This window comes from Acartia tonsa, chromosome 5 (assembly GCF_053477335.1).
Source record: "Acartia tonsa isolate MP-2025a chromosome 5, ASM5347733v1, whole genome shotgun sequence".
NCBI classification, from domain to species: Eukaryota; Metazoa; Arthropoda; class Copepoda; order Calanoida; family Acartiidae; genus Acartia; species Acartia tonsa.
Genome location: NC_137264.1, coordinates 12,671,072 through 12,691,468, shown reverse-complemented (window position 1 = coordinate 12,691,468; position 20,397 = coordinate 12,671,072). Strand labels below are relative to the sequence as shown.

At 30.5% G+C, this 20,397-nt stretch overlaps 1 protein-coding gene across 3 annotated transcripts in view; it reads right to left on the bottom strand.

Moving 5' to 3' along the window:
* Nucleotides 1-20,397, bottom strand: part of LOC145318779 (uncharacterized) — a 54,318-nt gene that overhangs the window by 9,787 nt on the left and 24,134 nt on the right. For 2 of the 3 annotated variants that reach the window (XM_080160326.1, XM_080160325.1), the window contains exons 9-13: nt 13,946-14,048; nt 11,694-13,314; nt 11,126-11,187; nt 10,664-10,725; nt 1,028-5,701 (exon numbers count right to left, since the gene is read on the bottom strand). In XM_080160326.1, coding sequence (XP_080016452.1) covers nt 5,286-5,701; nt 10,664-10,725; nt 11,126-11,187; nt 11,694-13,314; nt 13,946-14,048 — 2,264 coding nt within the window. In that variant the 3' untranslated portion in view covers nt 1,028-5,285. Of the gene's footprint in view, nt 1-1,027; nt 5,702-10,663; nt 10,726-11,125; nt 11,188-11,693; nt 13,315-13,945; nt 14,049-20,397 lie in introns of those variants that run through there. The other variant, XM_080160327.1, reaches the window with a different exon arrangement.

Below are 20,397 nucleotides of genomic sequence, written 5' to 3'. Positions count from 1 at the left end.
TTCAGTTTTGACATTCTTCAAGTCTTAGTGTTTGTTTATCCTACCATTTAAGAATTTTGCTTTTATGGATGTTGTCGTCTTTTTTTTTTCTTTAGTTCTTACTAGCGGGTACACCCAGTGATCTACAGGGAAAAGACATTGGCCAATAAAATAATAAATATCTGCAAAAATTTAACATAAAATTAACCCTTCTATAAATTAAAATTAGTGGTTGAAACACAACTTTATGAACCAACTGATCAAAATCAAAAGTTCCCTTTTCTTTGGATGTATGGGCATTCTAAAAACGAACATAGAGTTGCTACTCTTTCTAAATCATGCTTAATTACTAAAGGATTCACCATGCCAAGTTTGAAATCAATAGGACAATTCATCATTAATAATAAGAGCAATCCGTTATGGACGGACGAGCGTGCGTAATTATAGTAAATTACCTGATCTCGATAAAACATGTATTCTTTGAAAAATTGTAATTGAAAGCAAGTTTGTGTATTTAAACTCGTAGCAAAGTTACTTCAATAGTTTAAAACGAGAAAGACTAAATAACTTTTGAGGAAGACGATTTCCCTTTCTCCCATCTCTTATGAAGAGATTTTCTTCTCCCCTTCCCTTTTCTTTTCCGAAATGTATATGACGTCACAGGAATCATTTTTCTCAAAAGTGACAAAAAAGTTATGTAGTTTAGTCTTTCTCGTGTAAAACTTACTATCGACAAGTAAATTAAAAGTAGCCCAGCTTGGAAACAGTGTTTCGGAGCCGGAGCCGTAATTTTTGTTAAAAAACGGCTCCGGCTCCGGACTAGATAAATAAAGAGATTTTTTATCAATTATACTTTGGTAACTCTGTTTTGTTTTTAAGTTTTTCAAGTCCATTTTTATCAAATATTGAACTTTTAAAACCTTCAAAAGTCTAAAAAAAAATATTTTTTTATGCGGGAAAAATATTTCGAGTTTTTCTTGATTGAGCCGCACCAAAATCAAACGGCTCCGAAACGCTGTTGGAAACAATATTATAATAAAAAAATGACTTTATAATGCAGATAATTTTATTTCATAAAGTTTTTTTTTTATATTACAGAGAAGTAGGACAATTAAAGAGTCAAAATTTTAACAAATTAATTGTGGCATTAAGCAATTTCATAATCCAATTCAAGCATAAAGTACGTCATGATTCAGTATCTAAATATATCTTTTTATTTAACATCATTTTAAGCATTCAGATCATCAAAGGGAAAATCTTTAATTTGATGTTTAAAGAAATAGAAATAGATAGATACATAGATATAGATAGTAGACCTGTTACTCAAAATACACTTTCAGCAGAATAATTAAATTCGAAAGTTAAAGTTACTTTAGGGGCCTAGAAATATATATACAAAATTTCATCTCTCTATCTCTACTGGCTACCCAGCGCCAACCCTCTAAAAAATCAACAGATAACGGTAGCACGGCGGTTTTAACAATTTATCAGCGTTGTGCAGATTTTTAGCTCTTCTGCATATTTCAACTTATACATATAGGCCAAAGATATGATATCCAAAAAATCTTTTGACAGGGTTTACTCTACAACTAGTGCTGGTCAGTTTTCTAAAAAAAATTGCTGAAAAATGTTTAAAAAAAACAGACATCGCCAGCGCAAGGTACGATTCAAAGATAGCACAGCATACCTTTTACACTGCAATCTTAATCACATTTAAAATTTTTAAAAAACATGCAGAACACCTAAATTATTCCCCAAGCCATTCTCGTATGCATTTGAAATTTTTGTTTGAAATAACGGGATCTCAAAAATGGCCTGGCGCTAGGTAGCCAGTAGAGATAGAGAGAGATAAAATTTTGTACCTGTATTTCTAGGACCCCAAAGTAACTTTTTAGGTCAGCAGAAGAATTAAATTCGAAAAAGTGTATTTTGAGTAACAGGTCTAATAGATAGTTTTCATAATTACTGAATTCAAATATTATATACTACAATAAAAATACAGGATGATTCAGAAAAAACTGAGTTTTCCGATTTTCTGATACAACCAATAAGAATATGGAAAAAAAACAATTATAGGTTCTTGTTATCTATAAAAAAAAACACATTAAACTTAAAAAAGGTTTTTTTCAATATCTCTGAAAATAACGGCGCATTTAGAGCATAAATATTTCAAAAGATGCGCATGATGCTTTTTTTCTGGTAGAATTTTGTGCCTTAAGGTTGGTTTTTAAAAATTTATTCACTTGAAAACAACAACTTAACACGACCAATAAAATTTTCTACTAATTACACTAAAAAGTTTATTTAAAATTCCCTCATTAAAAACAAATATTCAGTTTTTCTTTTTGTATATTTAATAAACATAATCTTAAAAATTGCTCTTGTTCGTTCAACCCCATCCCTAATTTAATTCTATAATCCTTAAATTTGATTGACAGATTAAGATATAAGCTCATAATTTATACATAATTTGTAATTAAATATTTAAAAAAAAAAATTCCATCTTTAATAACTTTTTTGTCTTTAGAGATTTTTTTGTCAAATATAATGGATTTTTTTTCTTTTTACTCTAACCTATGTTACTAAAATAGATTTTTTTACTGCAAGTGCATCACAATCAAGAAGTGTGAAAAATGTCAAATTGCAGTTTCTTAAAAATGCTTTTGTGAGAAGATAAAAAGCATTTCACCTTCAAAACTCATTAAGGTACTTTTCTTAGACCTTTTTCTAAATTAATATTGAAATTCTACGATTTTTGTTATACATAATAGAAGAGTTATTTTAATTTTTCTTACACAACATTTTTCACATAAAGCATTTTTGGAAAATATGTACCTATCATAGAGGCCCCGCATTTTTAGAGATAATGGAAAACACCTTTCATAAAGTTGATGTGCTTTTTTTACAGAGAACAAGGACATATAATCGTTTTTTCTGTATACCTTCTAGTTGTGTCAGAAAAACGGAAAACTCGTTTTTTTCTGAATCACCGTGTATATATTGGAGTAGTTGAAAACCTAGTAAAATGTAGTGTTATCTTTGCTTTATATACAAATATAATCATAAATATTCAAACATTTTTTTTATAGCTAACCTGCATTTCTATCAATATAGTGAGCTGATATTAAAGTTGAAAATAAATGCTTCTCAATAAATTAGATGATAAAACAAAAGTTTATTTTTTTAAAAGTTTGTTAAAAGTAAAATTAGATATATTTAGGTCTAAAACTTTAATAGAAATAAATAAGATTTAGGAACATTGTTGCTTATTTATATTTAGACTTGCGGCTTCGCCCCAAGATGTGATGGGAAGTTCAACCCCAAATCATCTTTTTTTGTTTTGTGTGTTATAATCTGCATTTTATTTATTTAATACCTATAAGTGCGACAGCTTTTACTACGTAATATTTATTTAATCCCTATATGTGCGACTATATGTTTTTGGGAAGATGGTATTTTTTCATTGGGACTTCACCCCATTGTGTGGTCTGGGTTTTCTCAACCCCCTTACTTGTTTTTTCTTTGAAAAAGAAAAAAAAATTGGGGGGGAATGATTTACTTTTTTGGAGGGTTGGGGTTGTTCCACCCTCCAACAAAATAGCCTAAAACCACCACAGGACCCTAGGTATATACCCTGAAGAGTAGAGCTCATTCAGTTCAGAGGTTACCAAGATCTTAAGCTTCAGACGGACAGACAGACATCGTTCTACTTTGTACTATAGATTATACTTAGAATAATCATTGTAAATCACTTTGCATTTATTATAAAGATTAGTTGTAGCTATACCATACATTATATTTCTCAGGGAGAAAAGGTAAGGACAATGGTTGATAAATCATTCTTTTCCTGATATATTCAAAAACTTTGTTAAAGCTAAGCTTCATTTATCTTTGATTGTCCTAACCCTTAGTCCTTAAATTTACAAAATATTTGTATTAGAAACAAAGCTTTTCTACATTTAGTTTGAGTCTGTCCGTCTGTAACAAATAGCTTAAAATCTACATTTGATACCTAATGTGTTAATGGTTGCTGTAAAACTAAAATATGGATTTTATCTACTCTGTAATCAGAAAGTCTGTAAGTTAATCAAAAATGTTAATTTTAAAGATATTTTGAAATGGAAATGTCTTATTTGAACTGGTGATTCCTAAAGGTGATTTGGTACAATAATTAAGCATTATGTCATAAATAGACTTTTGTTTAAACTTATAAGAATATTGTGTTTCTTTATCCTATTATTTGTTTTTAGCTAAAGATCTCGGAAATAGCTGGTCACAATGGGTAATTTTTTAGGGAAGGTTTATATATGTGTTGTGGTGGTTTTAGGCTATTTTTTACATATCAGTTTTCCCTTAAAGGCTAGGGGTGCAGTAACTAGTTTTTTTTATACTGCTGCTATTTGTCAATTTTCATTTGTCAGCATTTTAAGTTTTTATTGATGTTGTCATTCTTGTTAAATTATTTGTACAAAACCAAGCCCCTCCTCTTACTAAGTTATATACAAAATTTTGGGCAAGACATGGGCAACACAATAGGGTTTTAATTTCAAATACTTTATCAATAGCATTATATCTATCAGTTTGTCTGTCCAGCTGTCCATCAGTCTGTCTTTCCGTCTGTCCATCAATCTGTCCGTAAGACATGATTAAAAAAAAATGTGATTCCTGTGATCATTTTATATTTTTATATTTTTTTGCATATTTCCCCATATCTTTGATGTTTTTGGTCTGACTTTCAAACTGACTGGAATGTCAGTTTCAAAATGATTTTTCCCATTGTTCCCATCCAGTTTGTAATTTACTTTGGCCGTGCCGTCGTTATGTCAGTCATCATACAAAATGATATGAGGTTTTGTATTCATTTTCTCCAATACTCTTTAAATCTTCTTGTATATATTCCCATCCACGATTTTTTGAGCTTCGCTACTTATTGATGTTGTCATTCTTGTTTTGAAGTTTATAACTCAAATAATTTTAAGATTTAAAACTAAATTATTTTTGTTTTGATAAATTCATAAGAAAATATTGTACATACATATTAATAGACTAGTAGAGACTGTAAGGGAAGATATAGATTTCAACACCCTACTAGTAATATATATTAGCACAGTTATAGCCATTGTAGGATTTTTGTTTATCTGGTTGGTCAAATTATCATGATAATGCTAATGCTAATGATTGATAATGTCAAATAAAGTAAAGTCACTAATGTGGATAATCATACTTTGTCTAGTACAATACTAACTAATTATAAACAAGAATTAATAACTAATATGGAGTTATTAGTTGTTTATTAATGTTTATAATTAGATGTTGCCACAATATCTGAAGGCACAGCGTGGTGGGTTGTTAAGATAGTAGACAAAGTATGAGCCACAATTAGTCACTTTACCTTTATTTTCTTCATAACAATCAAAATCATCACCACTATCGTCACTGAAATCAAAGCAAATCTTGATATCAACACTATCACCAGGTTTATCTGGTAGTGTAGAATTTGACCAACCAGGAAACCATGTCCCACAATTATATTTACCTGGAGGTAATTGTGCTAACTTATTACCTGCTGGGTGTTGAAATCTATACCATTCTCCTCCCTTCCAGTTAGGACTAACAAAACTAGTATTATTACTAATTCCATCACAATAACGTTTACCTCCTGAATAAGTAGATCTTCTATCTTCTTCATCAAAACTTTTGTATCTGGTGCACTGATGTCCCTCTAGATATGGTATATCATTTATTTATTTTTATATTTAAAATGGTTGTCCATGTCCATATTTCTATACTTTTAATACTCATGTATATATCTATAATACAAAGTAGAACGATGTCTGTCTGTCCGTCTGAAGCTTAAGATCTCAGTAACCGCTGAACCGATTGGGCTCTACTTTCAGGGATTATACCTACTGGTCCTGTGATGGTTTTAAGCTATTTTCCTGGGGGGTGGGACACCCCCAACCCCCCTAAAAACTAAAAAAACCACCCTCCCCCCATTTTTTTTTTTTTTTGTATGAGATATCCTTGGTCCTTACTAGCTGCGCCCCTAGCCGCTAGGGGCTTCGCCCAAGATGTGATGGGAAGTTCAACCCTAACCCATCTTTTTTTGTTTTGTGTGTTATAATCTGCGTTATGTTTATTTAATACCTATAAGTGCGACAGCTTTTACTACGTAATATTTATTTAATACCTTTTTGTGCGACAACTTTTTGTTACAGAGAAAAGTCAATTTTTTTTTTTGGGGGGGGGGGAGTATCATTTTTTTCATTGGGGCTTCGCAAGGTGTGGTTGGGGTTTTCTCATCCCCTTAATTGTTTTTTCTTTGAAGAAAGGAAAAAAGTGTGGGGGGGAATTTGATGCTGTGAGTATTGGTGCAAAAAATATGACGTAACCAAAAAAATTAGCCAATGAGAGGCCACTATAAATTTTACCATTGGTCAATAACGGCCTCTCATTGGCTAATTTTTTTTGTTATGTCATATTTTTTGCACCAATACTCACAGCATCGGGAATTTTTCTTTTTTTGCTATTTTGTCTAATTTGTCCACCCCCCAGGAAAATAGCTTAAAACCATCACAGGACCAGGTATATTCCCTGAAGAGTAGAGCCCAATCGGTTCAGCGGTTACTGAGATCTTAAGCTTCAGACGGACAGACAGACTTACAGACACCAAGCTACTTTGAATTACAGATATATATATGTTTAAGCATGAAACATTTTTTTAATTGTCTTTAACCCTTACAGATTGGGGGGGGGGGGGGTTGTTCTTAGAGCCCCCCCCCCTCTAGTTTTTTCAATGTCATTTTTTTTGTAGATAAGAAAGAGAACTGTGACTTCATGACTGTTTAAGTTTAGTAATTATACATCGGTTTCTCACATTTTTTTGGTGAAAACTTAGATATCAATGAACATCTGAGAAAAGTGGTGTTATGACTGTTTGACCGTTCCCTGACCGATTTTATGACCGATTTTTTGTCCGGCTTATACTATTGACATATATCATACATATCGTGGCTTCTATTACAGCTAGAGACCTATAATTTTTTTTTTGGTAAATCCTTGAGCAATAATGAACTTTCATGAATAGAAAGGTCATGACCGTTTGACCACTCCTTGACCGATTTTCTATTTCCTACCTGTAGTTTTGCCGTTTTTAGGCTGCCAGTTGACGAAATTTTTAAACAGCTCTAGACCAGCCAATTTTTGTATGTAGACTATCTGTAACAGGAGCCCAGATAGAGGAGGGGGGCTCTTAGAGCCACCCCTCCCCCCCCAATCTTATACGGTGGAAATTGGGGCCTGATCTGTATGAGTTAACATTTAACGGTTAGGGGGGGGGGGGGAGGGGCAATGAATGCCCCCCTTACTCCAGTTTTTAGTAGCGTCTGTCAGTCCGTCCGTAAGTCCATAACGCTATGGGGGAATCGTGATTTTCTTGGCTCCTATTAAAGATAGACAGCAAAAATTTTTAGTGAAAATTCCTATGACATATGCTCATCTAATCTATACATTGTTTTGTCCGTCTGTCTGTTTGTAAGGGCGCTAGATCAATTCCTAGATTTTTACGTTTTTGTAATTTTCTTGATTCCTGTTCAAGATAAACAGCTGGAATTTTTAGAGATTAAATAAATTGGCATATAACATATTTCCATCAAGTTTTATTAAAGGAAGTCTGCAAAAAATACCACGCTTTAACTGCTGAAAGACTGTCACAAGTAGACCAAATACCCCAAATTTGAAGCCTTCAGCTTCTATAACAAACAAGTTCTAGGCATTTTAAAATGACATTCTATGTACATGAAAATTTTGAAAGAATTGCAATGCTCATGTTGAAAACTTTGAAATTAAACTACGTGGCCTAGGAACAAAATTATAAGCTTATTTTTGTCATAAATTTAGGTTTCCGGTAACTAATTATATTTTTACAATAAAAACACCTAATTTTATAGTTAAAATCATTTTAAAAAATTAAGTTTAACTTGCGTTGTACCGAGTGTACTGTAGCCAATCAGAAGGCTGAATCAGCTTAACAACCAATCACAACTGAGCCTGTATTAGTTTCCCCCTTTGTTTCCGCTATGATTTTCGTTTAAAAATGCAATTTAAATCGAATTTTTTTCATAGATTTTGACTATGAAATGTGGTGTTTTTATTGTAAAAATGTAATCAGTTACCGGCAATAAAAGTTTATACCAAAGATAAGGTTATAATTTTGTGTCTAGGCGACGTAATTTAAAATTGTTTTTACTTTTATGAGCATTGGAAATCTTTCAAAAATTTCCTTGTACATAAAATGCTATTTTGAAATGCCTAGAACTTTTTTGTTATTGAAGCTGAAGGCTTTAAATTTGGGGTATTGGGTCTACTTGTGGCAGTCTTTCAGCAGTTAAAGCGTGGTATTTCTTGCAGGCGTCCTTTAAGATGCCTTTATTGGTTGGGGTGCTAAATTAATTCATAGATTTTTAAGTTTTCATGATTTTTTCGATCCCTATACAAGATAGACAAGTTTTTGTGATTTTCTCAACTCCTGTTCAAGATAAGCAGTTTGATTTTTTAGTGATTAATTAAGTCAACATTCTACATATTTTGACCAAGTTTTATAAAGACATACAATTGGTTGGGGTGCTAAATCGAATTTTAGATTTTAATGTTTTTCTTATTATCTTAATGCTTGAAAAGACCATTATACAATATACATTCTCACATAAACGACCCCTTAAAGGAAGCCTGCAATAAATACCACGCTTTAACTGCTGAAAGACTGCCACAAGTAGACCAAATACCCCAAATTTGAAGCCTTCAGCTTCTATATCAAAAAGTTTTAAAATGACATTTTATGTACAATGAAAATTTTGAAAGAATTGCAATGCTCATGTTAAAAACTTTGAAATTAAACTACGTGATCTGGAAACAAAATTATAAGCTTATTTTTGTCATAAATTTAGGTTTCCAGTAACTAATTATATTTTTACAATAAAAATACCCATTTTTATAGTCAAAATCATAAAAAAAAAATAAGTTTAACTTGCATTGTACCGAGTGTACTGTAGCCAATCAGAAGGCTGAATCAGCTTAACAACCAATCACGGCTGATCTTGTACTAGTTTACCCCTTTGTTTCCGCTATGAATTTTGTTTAAAAATGCAATTTCAATCGAATTTTTTTCCATAGATTTTGACTATGAAATGTGGTGTTTTTATTGTAACCAGCAATCTAAGTTTCTGACAAAGATAAAATTATAATTTTGTGTTTAGGCGACGTAATCTAATATTGATTTTTCTTTTATGAGCATTGGAAATCTTTCGAAAATTTCATTATACATAAAATGCTATTTTGAAATGCCTAGAACTTTTTCGTTATTGAAGCTATATAAATGCTTTAAATTTGGGGTATTGGGTCTACTTGTGGCAGTCTTTCAGCAATAAAGGCGTGGTATTTCTTGCAGGCGTCCTTTAAATAGTGGATATAAATATTATTTTTTTCTCCCCGAGGTAGTCATTTATTTTCCCAAGGTAGTCATTTTTTTCTCTGAGGTATCATTTTTTCCCCTGGTATCAATTTTATCCCTGAGGTAGTCATTTTTTTCCCCCAAGCATGGCAACCGGTGAACAGAATCTCAGTTCTGCATGCACCACAAGCCTCGCACGACTGAAGTTCCCATGTCTATACAGTCATATTTATATGAAAATCTGAGAAAATATTTTAAAAGATTTTAGAATTTTTTTGAAGATTTTAAATTTTTTTTTTGGAAGATTTGAGAATTTTTATTTACTACTAAAAGAAAGTATAATTACCTCAGGGAAAAAAATGACTACTGCGGAGAAATAAATGAAAATTAAAAACAAAATTAAACCACATTTTAGCATAAAAATGAGTTTTTGTTTAAATAAGAATGATATTCCTATCCAGTTTTTTGTTTAGGAAAAAACTGGATAGGAATACCACATTTTTATACATTTTTAGTAGCAAAGCTATTCTATAATTTGAAATGTCCGTCTGTATGTATGTATGTATGTATGTCTGTCTGAAACGTTTTGGGGGAAACGTGATTTTCTCAGCTCCTACAAAAGATAAAAGGCTGAAATTTTTTGTCAACATTCCCATTATTATGGAGCATAATTAAGTATAAAGCATTGTTAGCGGTCGAACTGCTTTTAAGCAGCTTTTTAGCCGCTTTTAATTTTCAAAACTGATTTTCTTGGCTTCTTTAAATGATAGAAGGCTGAAACTTCTTGTCAATATTTCCATTAATATGGAGCATAATTATGTATAAAACATCAATAGCGGTTGGACTGCTTTTAAGCAGCTTTTTGGCCGCTTTTATTTTTCAAAACTGATTTGGTCGGCACCTGTAAAAGAGAGAATGCTGAAACTTCTTGTCAACAATCTTATTGATATGAAGCATTATTAAGTATAAAACATCAATAAGCGGTCAGACTGCTTTTAAGCAGCTTTTAAGCCGCTTTTATTTTTCAAAACTGATTTGCTCGGCTAGAAAACTACAGCCGTAAAGAAGGACCTAAAAACAATGGTTGTCAAATAAAAGTGTGAAGGAAGCGAAAATTGAAAGCACAAAAACTTTTAGCCCTCTAGCTCTAATAGGAACTGAGATAATAGGGGGAGGGGCGTTGAACTTTGAGGGAAATTAATATCTTACTGGAGAAAAATAATGGTGATTATTTACCTGTTTTAACTACAATACAATCTTTTGCTGGTCGGGAAAACCTGACCTCCGAAATATTATCCCTAAACATAATATTGTTGTTAATGATTTTTGACACTCAAAGAAAAGAATTTCACCAATTGCTTAAATCCTTGATATTTTTGTTAATAGGACGTTTTTGGTTGATCAGTTTATTGAAAGGTGCTTAGAAAATGTTAAGATTTGATAATATGATTCAAAATTTTTACCTTTACACTTCCTTTAATAAAGAAAAACGTTAAGATTTTCCCTGTTTTTCCAGTTTTCCCTTACAAAATACCAAAAAATTAAGGCTTAAATACTTGATATTTTTGTTAATAGGACGTTTTTGGTTGATCAGTTTATTGAAAAGTGCTTAGAAAATGTTAAGATTTGATAATATGATGAGAAACTTTTACCTTTACACTCCCTTTAAGACAAATGGCTCTAAAATGGTTGCTTTACCTTTTCATCTTATGAACTGGTCCCCATTCAAGGCTCTTGGTTTTCAGCTGTATGTTACAATCCTAGAAAAAAATGCTTGCATATGCTTACTATGAAATTATAATAACCTAGAAGAACTGACCCCTCTCAAAGGGACTGTACACAAAAAAAAGTCATCTTATAGAATAATGTCTGTAATGATTCAAAATTGTCTAATTTAGTGAGAAATAGTAAAAAATTGTGGGAAATATTGGTTTCCGGCGGCATCGGTGGTTTTGCCGCTTTAATTCATATTTCCAACATGTATGTCAACTGCATGCAAAATTTCAGTGTTTTAATCCTGTTTGTTTTTAAGTCTTAGAACACAAAAAAAGATTTTGACAACATACATATATACAAAAAATTTTGGCTGAGATTTTAATATTATATTTAATTTCTGTAATATTATGATTGCAGTCATCTGATTTGTTAAGCTTTGCTTTTATTGATTTTGTTATCCTTGTTTTCTGCAATTAACAAGTTGATAAATGGCTCAAAACTTGTTTTTATAAATGAATTAGATTTAGTGCCTTGATGTAAACTTTATTACCTGTTGAATAATTTGCCCAAGGTCATTATCATATTTTGACTCATTGGTGTATATTTGATCATAATTGAGGATTAAATCTGTACAGATCCAATTTGGCAGTAAGTGTTTTATAGATTGATCCCCTTCAGTTGGCCTGTTCTCCTTGTCATTGCATTCTCCAAATGGATCTCTTTGTAATAGAATTCTTTTGAAGTGTTCAATTTCAGGGCATTTAGATCCTTTTGCTTGACAAAACAGTTCTTTGATGGATTTTTTTATGTTTCCCTTACAGCCAAGGTAAAAACCTTTCCTTTCTTTGTTTTGTACAACATTGTATTTAAATTTCCCTATGTATGGGAAACTGGAACATTTTAATTTGTAGATAGAGGAGGTATCATTTAGCAGTAACTTGCTAATATCACCAGCATGCAATTCAAGAACATCACCAGACATTTTTTTTAGTATTGGACCATCAGACAAATCTACAAGAATGATTGGAAAATCTGTTACACTATGAAAAATATCATATTTCCAAGATCTCTGGGTGTCCGTGTATTTTTGACTGGAAACAAACAATATTCCAGCTGCTCCTTTTAATTTTTCTTCAATGTCATCCTTACTTGATAAACTTGGTATATTTCTACTGATACAATCTTGATCCAGGATTAATATCTTTCCATTGAAATCTCCAATATCATTGAAAGCAGAACATTCTATTGAGTTTTGCTGTATTGACAACCTTGAAAATCCTTTATTGACCAGTTTTCCCTTCACAATTTCTAAATTTAGAAGATTTTCACTTTTGCTGACAATGTAAACGTCGTGATGAGATGTGTTCATTGATAAAAAAAATAATGATAAAGGTAAAGCAAGAAGAAAAAGGCAGCACATAACAGTTAATGCTTTCTTCTCAGTGATTTTTCTCCAAAATTTTGGCACAATCTCAAAGCTCACAGATATTAATGACTGCACCATTATGAGTCCACAATACCATTCAAAATCCAACATTGAGAGAATGCTTGGTGTGTAGTCTTTTTTGTTCATATATAAAACTATCAAAGTAGTAATAAAAATGATAACTGTTGAGGTGAGTATTTGCCATCTTATAATTTTCTTCTGATGCTTGGCCAGTTGTTTCTCAACTTTGTTGTATTCCTCTTGTGTCAGAAAGTCTACAAATTCAGGTAAAGATCCTGTTAGGAAACAAGTTGGGGTGAACATCCCTAGAAAACTGTTTACCCAAATTGCAGGCTTTCCAATTTCTTGTAGGGCCTTTTCTAATCCAATTTTTGAATGATTTTCTTTGTATCTTATGTGTTTTTCTAATATATGTCCCTCCAGAGCTAATGGTCTATTAAAGATGCAACTTATCACCACATTGCAGATAAAAATTAAGCAAAATGGAATAACTGCATTGATGGTCAGAAATACACAAAAGAATGAGTATGCTGCAACTCTGTACAGAATTGAATGTAGAAACTTTGGTAGATTTTCACAGGTTTTGCTGGCATATCTTGTCCAGTCCTCTGCTTTGCGGATTTTAATAATAAACACATTGAATATGTTTAATTTGACTGTGCTGGTCACAATACTCAGAAAGGAGAAAAACATTGATATTATTGGAAGAACTTCATTTCCAGACCTAAAAAAGTTTAGTTGGAAAGATTAGTATTCTAAAACTTAATCATTGGAAATAATAGTTTCTTTGACTCATAAGCCTAGTTCACAAAAGACATAGGTCGACCTCTAGAAATTTAAGGTCGACCTAAAGAAGCTTTAGGTTGACCTACAGAATAAATTGGTCGACCCCTAAAAGTTGTTTGCGAACTGGGCAATAGTGAATCATTTATTTTTTAATTGTCTAATCACATTAAAATTACTATATTTGATAAAAGCAAGGATTATAATTATAAGTTAAAAACAATTTTGTAAAACAATATTACAATTGATGATAGACAGACAGCAAAGTGAGTTATTGAGAATTTGCCAGAAGAATCTTCTAAGCTTAATTCAAAAATGTATTTTAGATACTAGCCAAGAAATACATTTCCCCTAAAAAGTTTATTTTTTCCTTTGCTAAATATCGCTTACTTTTACATTTGTTATATGAATCTAAATGCTTTAATTACAATTTGAATCACATAATATTACAGATGAACTGATGGACCAATTTTTTCAAGAATACATGCACAAAATACAATCTCAAATAACAGATGAATAAATCACATCTCCCAAGTAGTTTTACAGACATAATAGAACATAAAAATTCTTACTTATCTAACTCATAGGTGACATCTTCATAGAGGTGTATCTTCAATAGGCCAACAAGTATGAGATAAATTGTCAGGCAGAGTTGTATAGGACCCTCAACACAACCTAGAAAAACAAAGTTTTCAGTCCTTATCTAAATTTTTTTTTAAATTTACCTTTACTATGGGGGATACTATCCATTATAAGGGGGTATTTACCCTTTCCCCCCCCACAAAAAAAAAACACAACATATTATACACCTAAAAAAAAATTTTATGTGCTTCACACTGCATTTTTTACTTCTGCTTACTTTACCCTCACCACAAAATAAAAAAGCTTGTATATTCCTAATCAAATGTAATATATGGAGCATGGAAAGAAAACAAAATTAATTCTAATTAGGACAAAAGTCACTGAAAATTGGTCTAATGAAGGCTAATTATGTTGTTCATCTAACAAAATCTAACTTAAGGGAGGTGAATTATGTCATTTGTCTGACAAATTCTTACATAAGGAAGGCTACTTATGTCCTTCATCAAACAAAAAATAGCTTTTTGGTCCTACAAATAGCAACTTCTTGCAAAACATAGCTTTTTGGTCCTTTACATAGCAAATTCTTGTAAAAACTAGGTTTGTGGTGCTTCACATATCAAAATCTTGCAAAACATAGTTTTTTTGTCCTTCACATAGCAAAATCTTGCAAAACATAGCTTTTTGGTACTTCAAATAGCAAAATCTCACAAAACATAGCTTTTTGGTCCTTTATATAGCAAATTCTTGCAAAATATAGATTTTTGGTCTTTATTAAGCAAAATCTTGCAAAACATAGCTTTTCTGTCCTTCACATAGCAAATTCTTGCAAAAAAAAGCTTTACTAAAGTACCACGCTTTAACTACCGAAAGACTGTCACAAGTAGACCCAATACCCCAAATTTGAAGCCATTAGCCAATAACAAAAAAAGTATAAATGAAATTTGATGTACAATAAAAATTTTGAAAGATTTTCATTGCTCATCTCAACACGGAGGCTACACCTCCTGGTGTAGCAACATTAGTTGTAAATAGTAATGGTTAATGTTATAATATTGGGATCATGGAAAGAAAACAAAGTCATTCCTTAATTAGGACAGAAGTCACCTTCCTAGGAAGGACATAAGTAGCTTCCCTTATGTGAGAATTTGTTAGATGAAGGGCATAACTTGTCTCCCTTAAAGGGACTGTGAACGTAAATTTTTCTCATCTTAATATCAAATCTTAACATTAGCTCATTCATAATATCTCACAGATAGAGCAAAACGCGCTTTTGTTTGCTTAAAAAACGGCTTTTTCCGACGATTTTTATAAGGTAAAGGGAAAAGAAGAAATTTTCCGTATTATATAAAATGTGCATTAAATTGCTTTTTTCTCCCATTATAGCTAAAATTAAACTTTTTCACATAGTTCTTGATTTTTCCTAACGGTTAACATAATCCTTGCTTTAAACCAATGTATAGTTACTTAGAAATTGATAAAATAAGCAATATTTTTATTAAAAATCAAATACAATAACAAAGCTAGAAACAAGTTATTTTATTAGTATCCAATTAACTTTGGATTGCCTATCTCTCGCCCACCTTTAATTACAAATTTGTGAATAATAAAGACGCAATATTTCTTTATAAACAGTCTGATAAAAGTGTAATCTAATTCTCCAATGTGGGTTATTTATTGTCCAACACAATAAAAAAGGATATTATTATTTTAAATAACCTATGAGATTCAACCCTTTGTAGACAGTGAGGTATTTTTTTGTCAATAATACAAATTTAAAATAGGTCTTTATTACCTAAATACTACGTTATAAAAAATCTAATTGGCAATTTTATATCATAAAATAAATCCTTAACAGTAAGTAAATTGTTTCAACTATATATGACAAGTTAAATATCCCTACAAACATTATAAGAAACAAAAACGTTCAGATTTTCACTGTTTTTTCCTTTTTTTTAGCGAAGCAACTTTAAAATTAATTTTGTTTAAACCATGGGGTGTGTTTTAGTTAATTATGAGAAAATATATCAACAGTAACGAAAAACTGTTGAGCTGTAAAATTGTTGTAATATTTATTGATAGCCACAGCCAGCGGCTGGTAGTTTGTAGCTCAACAGGTTTTTGTTACTGTTGATATATTTTCTCATAATTAACCAAAACAAACCCCCAAAAAAAACAAGATTACATGTTCAATATTACAAGTTTAGCTGAATAATTGCACCAGTGGTCAGCCGCCAAACCACCAAATTAAAAGTTTTGCAGAATATTTCTATACTGACCCATAGAATTAAACTGTTTTTAACCTATTTTAAAACGTATATAAAAAATATACTATGACACCAGTAGAATGAGACTGCAGAGCCTAAATTTGAATTAAGTCCCCAATAAACTTTTTTGGGGGGATTTAAATATTAATTTTTACTGTTGCCGTGATCATTTTGACCGAAGCAAAAGGTCTTTTTTTTATTTGGGTAAAATTCGTAGCTTTTAGAGTGTTTTGCTTCATAAATATTGTATTCTGGTATAGAGTAAAATTAGGCCTTATGATTTTACTATAAAAATTCACTAAAAAGTTAATTCTTTATAATATATCAACGAATTAACATTAACATGATTGTGTTCTCTCACTTATTTTAAACATAAAAAATGGCTGTAAAGGGTTAAATGACAACAAATGTTTATGCAATACAACAAATTTATTTTGTCACATATACAAGTGTGTTATAAAATAAGATTATTCAAACTTATCTTTTAAAATAATTTTAAAAAGTATGTATCTTTTATGTGTATGGTTTTCATTCTTTTCATTTTAATTAAATAAAAAATATTTAACTACATTGGAAATATGTCACTTTGTGAAAACACTCTTTTTTTGAATTGTAAAGAATTATATAAAACAAGGCTTCTTATTGGTTAGATTTAAGAATTATTTGTTTTATTGTAAATGTTAGATTTTTCAATGAAATTAATTGTTTTGGAAAAAAAAATTATTTCCAATGAACAGAGTAATGTTTTTTTATTGTATCAATATAAAGTGAATTATATAAAAATGTTCTGTAAGCCACAATATTACCCGAAGTAAAAAAAGAGCTTTTGCTTCGGTCAAAATGATTACAGCAACACTGAAAATTAATTTTTAAATCCCCCAAAAAAAGTTTATTGGGGACTTAATTCAAATTTGGGCTCTGCAGTCTGATTCTATAGGTGTCCTAGTATATTTTTGACCCCCCATTCAAAAATAGGTTAAAAACAGTTTAAAATTCAGAGCTCTATCTTGTATAAGGGCCTCAGAGCGCACTGTTACCGTGAAAGTGTACAACCCCCCTCCTCCTTATTTAAGTTTAATAAAGACTAAGAGTCATTCTAAATGTTTTAAATTACAAATCCACTTATAAATACTGAATTTTGACACTATACTGTTAAATAAAAAAAAAACAAGGTTCACAACATCCATAGGTAGCGAAGCAAAAAAATCTATTGTGAAATAGACAAACGGACAAAGTGAGTTATAGAGCTGATTATCTGTTATCACAATAAATAAAAGAAAGAGCAGTCTGACCGCTACGGATGTGATTGAGAAAATCAGTTGTGAAAAATATAAGAAGCTTAAAAGCAGTCCGACTGCTATGGATGTTTTATACTTAATTATGCTCCATATTGATTGAATGTTTTCAAGAAGTTTCAGCCTTCTATCTTTTATAGGAGCTGAGAAAATGATGTTTCCCCCTTTTTGTCTCTAATAGACAATTAGAATTATAGAGTAGATTTGCTATTAAAAAAAATAATACATTGTTAAATTTTATTTAATAAGGATGACAACATTCATTAAAGTGAAGCTCTTAAAATTAAAAAGAAATTGATGTAAAATCATGGTTGTCATTTAAGATTTGTAATATTTTCTATACCTTATATTAAACATATAGAGCTGTGAAGCATATCATGGATGCTTATATTCATCACAATCATTGGATCTTCGTTTAGGAAGGCCTAAACAGCTATTTGTTAAATCATTTTATCATTTTGACAAGAAAAACAAGTACAAAAAAGTTCAAAGAAAGAAAGCTAGATTTTTTAAAACAGATTAATCAGTTATAGAACTAGTTAGAATAATGTTGCCAATCTAGAATTGATACCATAATTTACTCAAGTATAGACTACTCCATTTATGAAAAAAAATTTGATATTAGGCCAGGGTTTTTCCACCATCAACCTCCAGGTAAAAATGACCTGTAAAGAGCTGTACTCCTACACATTAATAAATGTGTTGATTTAAAGGTTTTCGATTGTCAAACAAGTTTAAAGGAAAAGTTTAAGGTATAAAACTCATGTCAACTTTGAAAATTGTTTAAATATGATCAAAAATACGGTTTTAACATTTTTGTGTTAGCAGCTATTGCTTCACCTAAGATGATAAGAAAAATTTAAATTTTCTTTATATTTATAACAAGGATGACAACATCCATAAGTAGCGAAGCACAAAAAATCGTCGATGGTATATTTAAAAGGTTTTTACTAAAATCAAGAATAGATTTATTGGATAAAATAGACATGAAACCTTGTTTTATTTTGCATGATGACGATGGTCAAAGTAAATTATATTAAAGATGCTCACAACAATGGGAAAAATTATTTTGATACTGATATCCCACAAAAGTTTGAAAATTGCATCAAAATAAACAAAGATATGGGGAAATATGTAAAACATATAAAAATAGCCAAAAACCTGATAAAAGGCAGTCTGGCCGTCATGGTTGTTTTATGAAAACGACAAAAAATTTAATTTTAAATCCTTAACTTAAAAATTTGGAAAATCGGACCATATACACTGAAGATATGGAAAAAAGTGTTAAATATATAAAAATAGCCTAAAACCTGCCAAAAAGGCAGTCTGGCCGTCATGGTTATTTTGTTTAAAAGACGGGAAATTTAATTTTGATATCTATGACTAAAAAATTTTGAAAATTGGACTATAAACACTGAAGATATGGAGAAAAATGTTAAATATATAAAAAAAACAGCCTAAAACCTGCCAAAAAGGCAGTCTGGCCGTCATGGTTATTTTGTTTAAAAGACGGGAAATTTAATTTTGATATCTATAACTGAAAAATTTTGAAAATCGGACTATAAACACTGAAGATATGGAGAAAAATGTTAAATATATAAAAAAAAACAGCCTAAAACCTGCTAAAAAGGCAGTCTGGCCGTCATGATTGTTTTCTTTAAAAGACGGGAAATTTAATTTTGATATCTATAATAGACTATAAAAGTTTTAAAGATTTTTAATCAATATAATAGATTTGAAATCCTTTGAAAAATTTTAAGGATTTTTTATAAAATTAGTTTTTTATATAATTCTTTATTTAAGGGCGCAAATACAAATTAAGTTAAATAATTTTGAGATCTGTGATTGGTGGATTGAAAACTATCTGCGCTCTGATTGGAGAAGCTTAGGTGACGTACATCATTCAACCAATTAGAGCGTAGGTAGTTTCCAATCCAGCTATCCTATTGGTCAAAATATATTAACTTAAATCGTATTTGCGCCTTTAAATAAAGAATTATATAAAAAACGAATTTTATAAAAAATCCTTAAATTTTTATGCAGATTTCAAATCTATTATATTGATTAAAATCTTTAAAACTTTTATAGTCTAATCTATAACTGAAAAAATTTTGAAAATCGGACCATAAACACTGAAGATATGGAGAAAAATGTGAGAAAAAAAATAAAAATAGCCTAAATGATGTTTTATAGTCAATTGTGCTCCTTAATGATGGGAATGTTTTCAAAAAATTTCAGCATTCTATCTTTTATAGGAGCTGAGTAAATCCCATTTCCCCCATAGCGTTACGGACTGACTGACGGACGGACGGACGGACGGACAAAGTAAATTATAGAGTAGCTTAGCTACTAAAAAAGGTAACTTTTTAAAACAAAATATCAATTGTTAATGTATTTTTAACAATTTAGGATAATTTTAAGGCCTTTTTTCTGATTAACATGTATTTTCCTCTCGTACTAGTGAAGCAAAGGTACTATATAAATAGTGGTGCAGCTACTCTATAATTATGTATGTCCGTTTGTCTATAATTAAGAAACTGTAATTCTCAAAGTATCCATCATCTTTCTATGTTTTTTTTTTTAATTTTCTCCTTCTCTTTTCATGTTTTTATAAATACTAAACATGATAAAATTTCTCACATTGTCTGTTTGTCACTGTATGATTTGTTTGTCTTAGCTGCTTATGAATATTGTCATCATTGTTCTTCACTTTGACCCTCTTTCTAACTATTTTACAATTGAAGGTTCAATTTTTAAATCTAATTTATACTTTCCATGGTAAAGTATTATAATAAACAAATAGTCAAATTTATATAACTACATTTTTATTTTAATGTATTTGTATTAAAGAATATTTTTTAGATGAAATTATTTTGAAAAGAT